Below are 16,373 nucleotides of genomic sequence, written 5' to 3' on the forward strand. Positions count from 1 at the left end.
AACTGAATACAAAAAACTGTAATTTAGAATTAAGTGATGGGGTCTACATCACTGCAAGAATACCAGCTAATTTGGTCAGTTATGTAGGTTTATGCATCAATGATTGACTTCAAGCAAATCATTTAACTTGTATGTTTATGTACTTTACATTATTTAGTAAGACATGCTAGCAACAAATTCTAAGGATATCACTAAGTGTTTTCCTGATTTTAAATCAGTATTAAAAGAAATTTTCTAATAACTTTTTTATTCTGATTCTACCAAACTATTTTCTAGAAAAATGGGAATAGAATTAACAAGAAATCTAACTCTAAATTTTAAAATAAATGAATATAATTTTGATTTTTCACATATTTAAATGTTTTGCTATATCTAAGCTACAGTTCTAACAAAAATGTGCTTTTGTTCAGTATTTTACATTAATAAGCTTTTCTCCATTATTCCATTAGTATTCCTTTTGTATTCCTCAGATATGGAAAAAGCAGCAATGAATTTATATGATTAATAAAGTTCCAAATCAAGTTAATAGTATCCCTACACATAAGGACACAAAGTGTCCTGTTCATGTTGGTACAAGCTAATAATCCTTTCTTACTGGGGCTGCCTCTCAAAATACAAACAGAATTATGTGCTATTTTCACTTTATATGCTAACGGTAGCTTTCGGGGGGAAAGGCCCTCAAAGCACTTTACAAACCACCTTAGAGACAGAAATTGAAATACAATAAGGAATAGTAAGGGACTTTATCCCAAATCTCTCAAATAAACCAGCTGGCAGTGCTTTATCCACAAAACCATGTTGATACTAGTTCCAAACATATTTAGAAGTAGAAAAAAATGGGTGGGGATAGAGACAGAAAACACACATCAGTCCTGGTACAGAGGAAGAAGCAGCACCTTTTATTTAAAATTTACAGAAAAAGTTAGCATGTTTCCACTTGGAGAAGATATTTCCTAAAATTAACAAAGTGTGTTTAAGGAAGAACAGTGAATACACTTTTTTAATGCATGTATAAACTTTAAAAGACAAAATATTAAGTTATTTTCTAATATTTGGAAGGGGATATACATACAGGATAATATATAAAAATGAAACCTTACAAAGTTACAATCAGCAAAAGTACAATTCCAGGATTTTCTGACTTGTACCATGTGTTCCACCCTCTTTTTCCATTCATTTTTATGGGAGCTGTATTCCAATGACTATTTAGCAAACCACTAGCAAATGTAGTAGCAAACGTAGACAGATAAATAACAGGATATAGTTTCTTTACTAAAGAGTCAGACTTCACTTCTACTTTACCATATAATATTACTTACTCAGAGATGCCAATTGTGAAAACGATAAATTCACCTTTATGGATCCTATGAACACAGTCCCAAAATCCCAGTATACGATAAATATGAACTATTCCATATCCAATATGATGCATTTGGAAAAAGAAAAATGTAGTAGTTGAATGGACACAAGACTATTTTAAAAACTATTCTAGTTGCTTTTCATATTTACCAAAGTTATTTTAAGTACTTAGATTTTGTAGCTCTTTCCATTTTTAAAACTTAATTTTTAGCAATTTTCTTCAAACAGGAAACACTTTTTTCCAATAAATTATCTAATGGTATGTCAAGCAGTCAAATTAGTTTTTAAAAAATTTTTAAATTTTTTGGGGGTGGGAAGAGAAGTGTTTTCTTTTAAATATACCTTCAGAATGTTCTAAAATAACCTGACCAATCTGATAAAGAATATAGGTAACACATTTAAACAGTTATCCAGAAGCAATAGAGCCACTTAAGACAGGAATAATTTTGCCAATAATAATTTGGTATTAATGCAAAAACATTTTATCTAAGTTCTTAAAGAATTAAAATCCACTTAAATTTTTGACCAATCTCTTTACAAGGTGAGGACTAAATCATTTTTCTACATCACAATTACTATATAATTTGCAAACAATGAACATATCAACAAATTAGGTTTCTTGAATCCCTGACTAAATTATGATTTTACAATGGAAGCTGGGAAGATAAGTTTATGAAGTTTAATAATAATTTTAAGATGCTTAAATGATTCACACTAACTGTATGTTTAGTGTAAGTCTCCTGCAGATTCAATATTTTTAATAAAGCTGGTTATTAGAATTGGCAAATGATTTTAGAGTCACCGGTAACATTTCAGAATATATCAAAAGGAACAGGGTTAAGAATAGGAATTGGACCTGTGATTTAATCGTCATAAGGAGCACCCAGTGAGGAACTGTTTGCTCTACCAATCCAGGTTGGCACTTTCTCACCTACAGCCTAAAGCACTGAGTGGTTAAATGACTTGCCTGGGGTCACACAGCCATTATGTGTCAGAGGTGAGACTTGAACCCAGGTTTTCTGGGCCTTGAGGCTAGCTCACTATCCATTACAACACACAGCTTCTCTATCTAACCTCTAAAACAACACCTAGATAAGATGTTACTGGTCCAAATATATCCAAAATTAAATCTCCCTGAAGGAAAAAAAAACAACCACCACCATCCCCCCAAACCCTGATTTATAGGTGGCACTCTGGTATTATACAAGCCAGATTTGGTGGAAAAGTACAGGCTATATTCATACCACTGTACTAACAGGATGTCAGAGCAACACACAAATGAACCAGCTACCTCTTGATTCTTTTCACAAGCAATAAAATTACAAGTAACATTTCAATAATTTGGACAAATGAAAATCTCTAATAAAAATACAGTATTTGTGTTTCACTATCTTCTAAAAAATTAACAACTCAAAAAAAAGTGACAAATACTTTTCACTGGTCACTAGCTGCACTTTTAAGACTCAGCAAAAGACATGCTTATCTAGCTACTAACACAAACCACATTCCATATTACGCTTAAATGTAAAAAGAAATATATTTAGAATTTCCTACAATAAGAAACTCTCCAAAAATGGTCACTAACCTCACTAATGGAAAAAAAAAGATGAAAAAAAATCATTTCAAAAAATACTGCACGCCAGATTTGTAGTTGTAGTTCAAAATCCAGCCTACCTAAATTTTCTTCAAAAGTTTACTAAGTCATTTAATAAATGTAAAAATGAAGAGAAAAGAAAGAGATTAAATTTTAAATCTGACCATTCAAGATATATATTGTCTATATATACATACACACATATATGTATAAATAGAAATATATGGTTGTAACTATAGAGGAAGCTCTCAAACTCAACCCTAGGTAAGGCTAACAAATAAGTTTCATTAATGAGACTGCAGAACAACTTTTAAAGAGAATTACCAAGTGAAGCTTTAAACAGATATATAAAACCCTAAACTAAAACACATCAGGCCCTCCTTTCCCTATCACATGAAAGATACACAAGATAGTGAAACAAAAACAACAGACATCTTTTGCCTTTTGCTAAAAATAAATCTTTTACCCTGGACAAGTAGGAATAATAGTTATTAGATCAAATAGAATAATATAATAATCAAAAGAAAATTCACTTTTTTTTGCTTTGAGAGGAGGGGGAAAAAAGAATGGGGCTGAAAAAAAATAGTTTTTTGGTGTAAACTATATCTTGATAATATTCAGACCCCTAGTATCATAAGTGTTATTAATAAATTTCCTAAACAGTCACATAGAAGACTGTATTAATGAAATACAAGTATTTCAAGAGGCTGAGGTATGGAGGGGCTGCAATCTGAATAGAAAGAACATCCATATTTATGAAATCATAACTCTAAAATATCAAAGTTTTTCAACTATCTTAAGAAAGATAAGATTCACAGGAAACAGAACTCTGGCCTTTTCCTCTGGTCCTCTAATTAAACGCAGATGGACAGAAGCATTAACCCACTAATTAGATTCTGCAATCGTTTTTGTTTTTTTACTACTCTACTTATTCTATCAATTTTCTAGAGGGCAGGCATTTTCTTTCATTAGAGAACGTTTTATACAGCGTTTTTTGGTTCATTGCTACTCTGCACACTGTTCCTGAACACTTCCAATAACGATTTAGATGGAATTGAAATTTGGAGGGTAAAAAATACAGCTATTAAGAAGAAGCAAAAATGCTATTTCACTTTGTAACCCTTTAAACGTCATGCAAATGTAAACTCTATAAATTCTTACAGGATTTTCTAAAATAACCTTTAAGCCAACTCAGATGAGATGTTAATTTAGAATTAGGAAAGGCTAAATATACGTAACAAAGTAAATGCAACATGCATGTAATTCAAGTAAAAATAGGCACTATAAACTTTTCTAAATCTACCATTATTATGCAGAAAGGAAGACATCTATGAAGACTTTTCTAATGTTAAAAAAAATCATTTCAAAGTTTCTTTTGAGGCACCCAATCTAGAATACAAAAAAAAATACAAAATTACTGAAAAATTGCCTTAAGTTTTTAAAGAAAATGTTCCCCCAGACTGATCTTTCACAGTAAAGTCTTTAAAAGGGTTTTCTTATATTGACTTTGAGGGAAGAAATGAAACTATCTTTTACAAGACCACTGCAAAAAGAACATGGGGACCAGAACATGTGGCCTCATAATCATCTTTTGGAATAGAACTTCTGTGACATTTGTAAAATTTTTCTAAAAAAAGAATTAGATTTCCCTAGCTGTTGCTTTTGCTACAATACTATCATTTTAGTAGTAAATTATTATTGTTTTGGTTAAGTTACCATTTGACATTCAAGCATTTTGCCTAATTTTGGCACCTGAAAGCGAGTGAAGTAGTCAGTATCATACATAAGGACTTAAGAGGCCCTGACGTTAGAATACTTGGGTTTGAATCCCACATCTGATGCATATGACCTGTATGGGCAAGTCACAACCTCCATGGGCCTTAGTTTCCTCATCAGATATCACGAGGGGGTTGGACTAGAAAAGCTTCTTAGGTCTCTTCAAGCTTTAGATGTGATTTTTTTTATGTATGGCTGAAAAGCCTGGGTAATTAGGTGAGGATGCAAGAATCCTTACATTTAAGAGTAATTTTTCATGGATGATTTTAGGTCAATCATTTTATTGGTTTTGGAAGAGGATTTAGGTGGAATTAGCCACACTTTTAAAAAAGTTTTTTCAAGCTATTGCTTTAGCCATAATATCATCATTTTAGCAGTAAACTTTACTAACAAATATTATCAACATGTTTGCAGCAATGGTACAACAAACAATTTGAGTCAAATTTCCTAAGCAACTAAGGCTTCAGTTTAGCTTGGCTAGTTGCTAAAGCCTCCCTGCTATCTCAAAATATTCACCTACAAAAGAAAGCTGCAGTACACTATTACTATATCCATGAAGGGATTGTGTTTCTCTAATTCCCTGAAAAAAAAACAAACAACATTAAGGACTTGTTTTTCTCATGAAATTAGACTTCAACACATAAGAGTCATAGATTAGAAGTCAAACATAATTAGAAATGAGGAACAGACTCGACTTGTCAGAATCATGTGGCAAGGGCAGAATAATGATTATAATGCAAATCTCTTGGCAATTGAATTTTCTATTACACATTACACTTTGTAGATGTGTCCTTTGCTTATTTTTATTGACTTAAAAAAAGTTCCTGGTTTTCTAGCATATTTTCTTTAAAGTAAATTAGATATAATGTAAACTAGCCAGATTTTTTCTTAGAATATAGACTAGTAAGAAAAATAGATGAATAGAATAAAATTTGTTAACTGTATACTGTAATGTTAACTAATTCCATTTAAAAACTTTCAGAACAATATTCTAGAAGTTAAATAGTTCCATAGGAACAAAGATGACTGGTCAAACAAGGTTATAGCACAGTTTCATAATTTTAGGATGGGATTTAATTATAATGTATTACGTAAAAAGACATTGGTTAGGACAACATTACATGGGGTATACTTATACCACTAATTAAGAATTCATGATACATTTGGACAGGGTTGAAGTGTAACTTGTAACATCTATGAATAAAGCTGAATTCCGTCATGAGTCCTTCCCAGAGCTCCCTAGAAACTCAAGAGCTAACAATCAACTTTGCTTAACAACTCTCTAAAATACTTATCAACATATCACAGTTATCAGGGTTTGTCTCTTATTTTTAATCAAATTGTAGGCTCTCAAAGGACAAGTACTGTTTTACCTAAACTCTGAATTTCCTCCAGTGCCTTAACATATGTAAAATACATAAGAATGCTGTTTCTATTTGCTAGTAAGCAAAACTTCGGAACAAAATTTTAAAGCACATAAGGGCTACTAGAGAAAAGGTGTATGCTAAATAATGTCCATTCGTAAAAGAAGGCCAGACAGATGCTCTACTTGACGTTACTCAAGTATGCAGGTTACTGTGTATTCAAAGTATTAAAATTACATTTCCTTTTAAAAAAATTATAAATTGGATTTAAAAAAACACTTCTGACTTGTTAGCTTGAATCAGTGAGGTATTATCATACCTTCATCTAATACGCTTACAACCCTTCAAAGGGCAAATATTTTATGATAGATGTTTCTAAGAAAATCAAATGGAGTTAATACTTCAGACATGGAGTTTTACATGGTGAATCCATAGTACGAAAAAGGATCCCATTTCTACAGATAGTTATTAATTAGCACATAAGAGTAACACATTTCTTTTCCAGAATGACTTATCACTTTGGCTGAATAGCATAATAAATCTTTAAAAAATAATAATAATTGGAAATACAAACTACTTTATATCTCTGGTCCCTCCCAATGAACACAAACTCACCTTCTTCAAAAACCTTTGGCTATTTCCCAAATTGTACTATTCATGACTTTACTTATGGATGTTCCCCTTCCCACCATTCATAGTTATGTAGTCTGTTCATAAAACTTTCACTTCATGAGGTTTGGTACAGTAATTCTTCATGTTTTATGTGTGTAATTTCTTCAATTAGACTATAGTTTTGTTTTGTTTTTTTAATAGTCCTCATTGCTACCAGTACTCTGCATATAGAAGGCAGTAAATAGATGATGAAAAACCTTATCCTACTTATTACTTAGCACGTCCTCTATAAAATAAAATTCATAGTTGTAATTTCAAATGACATCCTTAGTTTCCCTATTGATTTTATTACTATGGTCTTCAACATTAAAAAGAACTTTCTCATATTAGTGATATTTGTTATCTGTCTCAGAGCTATGAATTTATTCCTGAGCTTTTTGGAATGTCAGTGGGAGGTCAGGGTGTTTATGCCTTAGATTTTTTTTATGTGATATGCTTATGCTATTGATTTTGATTTAGCCCAACATTATAACTTCTCATAAAATTTTTTATTACATATGAACAAGAACTGTCATTGTTCAACAGATTTTATTTTCCTTTTATTCTCATGTATAACTGATTAAAATAGAGCAATTTATATGCCAAAGTAATTTATTTTTTACTTTTTCAATAAAAAGGGAAAATGGTTTGGAAAACATGTTCTACATGTTCCATATGTATCAGTGAAAGGCTTTTAGGAAAGTTAATATTGTTCTGATATAACTATGGTTTACAACATAAGCACTGATACGTTTCATGTTGACAGCATGTAACATGTTAACATGTCCTATCTTATAATACTCAGTTGAAGGGGCTAAGCAATTTTACTCATCATGCAAACATGCTGAAATATCACAGCAAATGATCAACGCTTAAAACACTGGAATATAGTATCACTTTAAGTAAGCAATTAATGTTATCAGGCAATGTAGCTAATGTAATTACGGCATCTTCTGGCTAGTTTTATAAATGAAATCAACAGGCTAAGGTAAAATAAATGTTCTGTAACATTTGACTAACTCAAAACATACTGCAGTTAGTTTTATTGAAATTGTTCAGTAAAAAGGTTAGGAACAAAGTATTTCCTGCATATTAAATGTGGAGCACTAGCTTATGTCAATACTGAATAGATCTCACTGGTTAAACTGGTATAAAGACTTGAATAAAATTACTCATTTTGATATATGCTGTAGGAGAGAGGGGGCAAAAAACAGACTATACATATGGATATTTTTCCAATACAAAAATCTCTAACAACTAGGACAAGTTACCTCTAATAAAATTAACTGTCTTTAATGTGGAATTGCATCCACATTTACAATTTAGACAGTTTCACAACCTAATGGTATCACTTCAATCAGTTTGAATGTTATGCTGATCATTGGAATGAATGCATTTTTATTATGAGATGAATGTGGTTGATTAAATGACCTTGATTAGGCATCTTACCTTGGTCTTAAAATTTGTGTATCTGTTTTCTTCATTGTGTGTGTTTATTAATACCAGTAAAAACAGAGTATCATACATCTTCCATAAAATGATTGTGATAGAAATGTCATTTTAGTGTATACGATGACAGTACAACTTGCAGCAGACATCTTGGAATATTACATCATTTTATGTGCAGTACATTGCAGCAGAGCTCAAGTCCAACTTGACTGATGTTGGTTCCAATAAAAGCTGTTACCCGTGAAGGTGAAAAAAATAAGAATTTTCTCTAAGGGAAAAAGTATTAATGTTATGAAAACACTTAAATAACATTCATTCCTTCATAGGGCTTTGTCATGCAGGTGTGGAAATTTACCATTCTTTCTGTTAAAGTGGTAATTGTGCAAAAACAAACACCAGGCAAAGACGGAGCTTGCATTTTCACCATTTGTTGTTTTCTTTGTTAATGTTAAAAAGTAAAAAATATATATATTCCTGGTGACATCTTCAACTATATTTACTTCAAAAAAATTTCCTGCAGTGGCAGCTAGATGGCACAGGGGATAGAGCACTGGGCCTGGAGTCAAAAAGACCTGAGTTCAAATTCAGCCTCAGACACTTATTAGCTGCACAACTCTGGGCAAACCACTCTATTTACCTCAGTCTCCCCATCTGTAAAATAGGGATAATAACAGCACCTACTTGCCAGGGTTGTTGTGAGGATCAAATGAGATAAAGTTAAGCTGTGCTTAGCATAGTGCCTTAGCAAATAATAAAGCAGTGTATAAATGTTAGTTATTATCATAATTATTTCTCATTGTGTTTTCTGCCATAGAACATGAAAATACATAGCTAAATATCACAGATATCCTTAAACACAAGGAAGAAATGTTTCAAAGAAAAACTACAACTGAATATGGAATCTCTTTGAACTAAAACATTATTTAGAGGGATTGATGCGTTTGAGACTAGAAGTGGGCCCACTTACTTTTTCTCCCATTTTTTTTTCAAGGTGACGGGTGCAGACTACTTTCTGCCTCATAAGCCAGAATATTAAGCACACAACAATTAACGCTTTTCACAAATATCATACTTTTATGACAATACTAGATTATTAAACATAGTATACAAGACTTCTATTCCATTCAAGTTTTAACAGTGTTTAATTACAGCAATGTAATTCAGTAAAAAAGTATTTTAATGATGAATTTCCAAAACCCACACAAAAGTGACAATATAAAGGCCAAGTGAACAGGATGACTATACACTCAAAGATACTTGGATAAGCCTCAAAGTTATCTGTAAATTATGTTCCTATTTTTCCTACTAAAAGTTCAATATCGGGACTATCTGGTGGCTTTGTTTTCTATTCCTAAATATGAGTTTTATTAGTTAAAGGAAAATTCCATAATATTTAGTCCAGGAAAATAAGATTACTGTGAAAAACATCTCAAAATATTACCAAGGTATCACCTAAAAAGTGTATGCTGATGTAGTGGTATTCCAAAAATTAGTGTATTTATAATACATTAAAAGCACTGACCTTTCTATTATGTATGTATCTAGTCTGTAGCATTCTTGATTAAGAGTAAATGGCCAGGATGATTATTCAATATTTTTAAATTCTCAGTTTTATTGGAAGACATGAACAGTAGATTCAAATGTATAAAGCAATCAAAAAATCAGATGTAGTTTAATTAAGTAAATTATGTCTAATTAAAAAGGCTTCCTTTTCCCTTGATTAACAAAAGACAGGGACGGGAAGGGAGTGCAGTGATATTAAGTAAAACTATTAAATATTCTGCTGCAAATTGGAGGTGCTTTTCCCAGTAATTCCCTTTGTCTAAAAGTCTAAACTCTAACAAAAAATGTGGAAAAAGACTAAATAACATTATGCAACTAGGAAAGATTACATTTTAACATTGTTTTGTGGACTCAACACAATGCACAAGGAAATTTCTACCATAATACTCTTATAGTACCTAAATTTATATTTTTAGTGCTATTGTTAAGTACTTTTAAAATCCTATGTTTAGAGTATACTCTTAGACTTGGCTTCTTAATCTTCTATATTTAGAAGAAGTACAATATAAGCTCCTAGAGGGCAGAAACTTTTATTTTTTGTCTTTGTATCCCCAGTACCTGGCACAGGGCCTTGGCACTAAATGTTTGTTAAGTTTTAAACTCAATTATATTCTCATAATTTCATTAGAAACTATAGCAGGAAAACCAGTATGTTTTCTTTACTAACATCACAAATGTTAATATTATATACACTATATGGGAGAACTTAACTAAGTTTCTTATTTCCCAGAATTCCTTTTAGTTTATATTTAACACTGAAATGTCCCATTCAACATTAGCCATCACACCACCTAACCACCCCACCCCCACCCCACCACCCAATCAGACCTGTCTATATTTAAATATTTATTGTTGGACTATGAAAACATGGATATGTTTTCTTTTTCTTCACCCTCCCCCACCCCCCGGTAGAATACACTTTGAGTTAACAATTAGTTAACTATTTAAAATTAATAAGAAAATCAATAGTAAATATTATAGTATAATGCCTTTCACAAAGAAAAAAAAAGGGTGTCCACAATGAAAGAACTGGGGCTACAGTGAAAAATGGAAGACATTTGGAGGAAAAAAAAAGAGAGACAAGAGATCACTTAGCAAACTATGGACTCAACCTTTCTCTTTCTCAAGCAAGAAATATTTGCCATTCCTGAATTTTGAGTTTTGTCTTTAAAAAAAAAAAGCTTAAAAGACTTTAAGCTTTTTGTCTACATCTTATCTGAGAAAACATATATCTATTTCAATCTCATTTAATCATTATTTATCTTCTGCCAAATATTTTAATAGTTCAAAGAATTATAATCTAATTATATTCACAATAAACTAAAATTTAAATATATGGAACTTAAAATTTGCCAAATTATGGTATGAAAGATACATTATTTGCTATTTGTGCATAGAAAACAGGAATCATAAAAAACAAAATCTTAAGAACCTAATTTTTCTATATCTATCTACATGTGCGTATGCATACACACACAAACACACCCACATATATCACCATTATAAGAGTACAGAGCTTGTGCTCAAGACCAAGAGACCATTCTACGTCACATTAAACAAAAAGTAGACTTGCTTCCATATGAAAAATTATGACATGAAGATGAATAAAAAACATAAAGTTTTAGAAGAAAATACACACCATTAACATTTTACTTTGTTTCTGAAAATTACATCTCTAAAATGTGTATTTTAGTACAATTAAATTGCATTGATATATAGATATGCATATATACTTGAAGTACCCAACTCGATCTTCACTACAGTGAATGTATTGTCACAATGCATGTAATTCAACAAAGCTACACAGACAAAAAGCTTTAACTCATATACAGAGTTAAAGGGAGCGTTAAATTTAAAATTAAGTCTGATTTTTTTTCCTTAAAAACGGACTTTTAAATCACAGACTTTTGATAACTAAATGGCTTTCATGTAAATGCCACTTTTTTTTTTACCTCATTCTCAGTTAAGGAAGTTGAAGGAGATGAACTTTTGCTAAACGCAAGAGTGGAAGATTCTGCTGCTGAAGCCCGATTTCGCTTCTTCAGTGGTTTACATGCATCAGACAGATTTTTCGTTGCTGTAAAATAATTTTGGTTCACAAAGTGAAGTTTGGAACATTCAAAGATGACTATCTTGTTTCTGCTTTAAAATAGTCCCTTTCTTAACAACTGAAGATGTTCTAAAGATGAGTCGTCTCAGTTCCTGTGTAATACTCAAAGCTTTTATTTTTAAAGTTAATTTAGTACAGCAAGGCCAAGATTCAATAAAGATACCATGAGATAGATTCCCCATTTTTTTTTAGTGTTTCACCATTTAAAGTTAAAGAATTTTTATGCAGTGCTTTGGTTAACTACATAATAATATTATACAATCTCCAATAAATTTACGATTGCCCTCCTGGTCTTGCTTTAACTTGAAAAATATTTAAATAAAATGTTGGAGGATGGAGGTGGATTGGAGATGGATTCTGTCTTTTGTTTAACATTTTAATAGTGAAATTTAATAATGCTAGAACCTTCAATAAGCTCCTTTTGATAAAGAACAACATTTTTCATGCTGTATTAATAACCTTTGACAAGTTACAGAAACCTGTCAAGAGCAAGTTGTCATACTAAAAGCATCCAAAGAGCTTACATTTGTCCAAGAACTTTTCCCATCTTGGACAGTTTCTCTATAGAATATATTTAAGCAACTTCATAAATACCTGAATGTTAACTACATTTTTTCTTTTTATCTTCTAAGTTCATAATCATTAAACAAATGGTAAATTAAGACACTGGATAAGGCTTAAGATATTTAGTCAGCAATTGGCATCCTCAAAAGAGGAAAATAAAAGTAGCTGTTTTCAAAGTCTAACATGCTACTATGATTTAACAACAAAAAAGTCCATTATTGGCCTTAAAATAAGAATCAGTTTTAGAAAAAGCTTCAGCAAAATTTAGCTGAGTATTTAAAATAAATTTATTAAATGTAAATGGTTTATTTAAGTGTTAGAATGTAAACCATTCTGACCATATTACCTGACTGGTTCTTTAGGGAGGAGGAGGTTTCTGTGACCTTAGAAGAGTTTGTTTTGGCTGTTTTGTCATTGCTTGTCTCCCTCTGTTACAAAAAGAAAAAAAAAAAACTCCCACTGTGAGTGAATAGAAGTAGAAATTATTTCTGGAGAGTTACTGAAAAACACAGTTTTCTTTGTCTGAAATTCCAAACATGTTCTGAGCAAAAGAGCTGTTTATGGGTTTTCCACAAAATTAAGTTTGATTTAAACAATCCAGAAGGAACAATTTAATACCCTCAAAGCAAACAAAATGACTTATCAACCCAATACCTTCATATATATAAAAGTCTTAATATCTGACAAGGAATAAAGGGATTAAAGTCTCAATATATAAATCCTAAACTTAAGGATTTTAATTTCAATAGTGTCTTGTAACCTGAAATTTAATAGATTTACATAAATTTCCTATGAAGATACCAATATAAAAGTTCAGAAAGGAACAAATTGGGAAAAGTATTTCTCTACACAATCCGAGTAGTCCAATTTAAATTCTGCCTTAAGACTGCTCTTGTTTTGCATTGGTAATTGTCAAGTTAGTGCCAATATTTTCATTAAAATCAGGCTCCAGATTAACTTGTAGTTTATGTTATTTGCCAAATGTCAATGTGGACTGAGGAGCACAAATATTATTTATATGTCTTTTCTTGTTAAGTACAACTACTCTTCAGAGTGTTTGAAGCACTGTCTTAAAAATAGCAATTTTCATCTGATAAATTCTTGATAACTGAACTACAGTAAGAGGTGCTATGCTCAACGTTTCTGATAAGTGTATATAAATGTTCTGAAATTTTAAAATAAGAATTATGCCATTAAGAGAAATACTGTCTTGATATTTTACATAAATATTGATTTTGAAATGAAATATCTTAAGATAACACATTTCTTAGGGACGCTTTACACACAAAGATTTAGAAACAGTCTCATTTCAAGATAAAGTATTGAAAAGCACTACAAGTATGTGCTCAGTAAACATCTAAAGCTTTATCACTAAGTAGTGCTAATGTGCTTCCAAGTGGTGTTCATTCCAACCATCTACTTTATCAATGAGTAATAAAAAGAAAGGAAGGGGCAGCTAGGTGGCACAGTGAGTAGAGCACTGGCCCTGAAGTTAGGAGGACCTGAGTTCAAATGTGACCTTGCACACTTGACACATGTACTAGCTCTGCGACCTTGGGCAAGTTACTTAACCCCAACTGCCCTGCCAAAAAAACAAAAAGAAAGGAACGTTTCTTGTTCCTCATGTTAAGATTAGTTTTAACTTTGGACTTTTCAGAATAGGTGTATATATTCTGCTAATAAAAACAGAAAAATCAAATAAAAAGCTGGCTGACTACTTCAGATCTGCAAGAAGGAACAGAACTTTATCTAAAGTAATATATAGTCAGCTATTCCATTAAGAGTCAAAGCCAAATATATTTTATAACGCTATACCCCATGTTTATATGAAATAAAGTTATTCTTTTAAAATTTTTCATGTTAAAACAAATTATATATAAACATACACAATATATGGGAAATAAACAGACCTGGGGAATATCATGACACAAAAACTTCAAGAGGTTAATATACACTTGCTCTACACATAAAATATGTAAAGTCCTAGGGTTTACCAAAGAAATAATCCGCCTATTTTAATGGATAATTTATCCCTGGAACAAAGGAAGGCAATTCTTTGTTTTTCCTCTAAGGTGTTATATATTAAGGGAAAGGGTTTACCAGTACAAAGTGTTTAGATATAATGTATATTTTACTATCAATTTACCATGTTATTGGAGGTCATAGATAATAGCACTGGAAAACTAGATTGAGGTCTATAGAAGTTAAATAATTTGTTTAAAATTACACAAAATGACAGAGTTGGGGATTTAACTATGATCTAACTCCAAATCTGTTGTACTATACTGACTCTCAAAAATCTATGAAAACCTATTAAAGAATAAGAAACTTAATTTTTGAGAAAGGAGGTCCAAATCTGTGATTTCATCGGGAAATCCCAGTAAGGTCCTTCTGTCAATGCTGAACTTCAATTTTTCTGCAACCTCTAGTGTTACAAAGTTGCCTGGGCCCTGGAAAGTTAAGGGACTTGTTCAGGGTCACAGAGCCAATATTTATTAAAAGCAGGTCTTCCTAACTTCAAAGTCAGCTCTCTACTTGCTCTTCCATTCTCTCTTAATGAACTCAGATTTCAAAAAAGCATTAGTTATTTTGTATTTAATTGTCTTCTACATTTAATGGAAATCCATCTCAATCAACTGTGGATTGCCTTTTATAGAGCAAAAGCAATATATACTATAAAATTATAAGGTATTAATAATGGCTGATTCTCAGATCCCACTTACATGAATTTAATTTAATATGTTCCCAGAGAAATCTTCATTTAGTTAATCAGATTTATTTCCCAAAGCTAAATATTTAAATAATTATCTTCTTATTAAATATCTTATTATGTCGACAAATTCCAGTTTCACAGAATAAGTCTTAAAAATGGAAACACTAATAAAATTAACCATAATCATGTGACTGGTATTTTTATAAGCAACTCAAACAATCCAATAACATAATTACCTTCCGATTATTGTGTTTATCCATCCTGAGTCTTTTCCTAGCTGGTTCCTGAACTTCAAAATCTTCTGTAGGGTGCTGTGTCCTCTTTGTATGGTTTCTTTTTTTTCCATGTAAGTTACCTTGGAATGGGGGATGGGGAAACTTACATGAAAAAATACTCTCAAAGCCCAATGAAAAGTATTGTGAACCTATCTAGGGTATCAAATTTTAAAAACTTAAATGTTCCTTCATGCTTTTAAAAGTTTCTTTAATTCTGATAGTATCTCTAGGGCCTAGGTGTTACAGGTCAAATTCATTTACCCAAAATTTCAAGCAACTGTCCAAGTTATTGTAAGACATTAAAGATCACATCATGTCATTTATTGGAGCTTAAAAGTGTTTTCTTTATCTGAAGATTTATTTAGTATACATTTTTGTTATAATAGTATCTAACCTCTTTGATTCAATACTAATTTTAACATGGGACCCAACAAATCCTCTGTTTCTTAATAATAAAGACTGTATTTCTCTTTCTATTTATATATATATATATATATATATATATATACATACATATATACACACACATATGTATGTATATACACACACACGTATGTAAATTCTTCACAATTCTCTTTGCATTTCAACTACTTAAAGTAGCAGGTGTCCCCCCCCTTTTTTGTGTATGTAGATTAAGGGCTTCTTAACATTTCCTCTAGTCTGAAGTACATTATGTCCTCCCAGGAGATGAAAGAACTGAAGACATCAATTTAATAGTCACATAAAGGAATTAGACATTCAACTAGATAAGCAATTGGCCTACCCTGATGTGGAAATTTATATATTTCCTAAGTATAGAACAAATGTTTTCATCTACACAGCTGCCTTATGAAAGCAGAAAGTTACACACTAGATAAGGAATTTTTAAAAAAAATTTATACTTTTCACCAATGAATCTTTAGCTTTTAGAAGTAGGGGAAAAGAGGTCCTCCTAGATATGCAAACACCCTACCCC

At 31.4% G+C, this 16,373-nt stretch overlaps 1 protein-coding gene across 1 annotated transcript in view; it reads right to left on the minus strand.

The window, feature by feature from the left end:
- The window catches only part of NSD2 (nuclear receptor binding SET domain protein 2), a 119,303-nt gene that overhangs the window by 37,015 nt on the left and 65,915 nt on the right, over nucleotides 1–16,373 (minus strand). The window contains 3 exon segments of the mRNA XM_036763050.1: nucleotides 11,709–11,833; nucleotides 12,777–12,858; nucleotides 15,380–15,498. Of these exon segments, the coding sequence (XP_036618945.1) occupies nucleotides 11,709–11,833; nucleotides 12,777–12,858; nucleotides 15,380–15,498 (326 nt within the window).

Source organism: Trichosurus vulpecula, chromosome 6 (genome assembly GCF_011100635.1).
Source record: "Trichosurus vulpecula isolate mTriVul1 chromosome 6, mTriVul1.pri, whole genome shotgun sequence".
Classification (NCBI taxonomy): Eukaryota; Metazoa; Chordata; class Mammalia; order Diprotodontia; family Phalangeridae; genus Trichosurus; species Trichosurus vulpecula.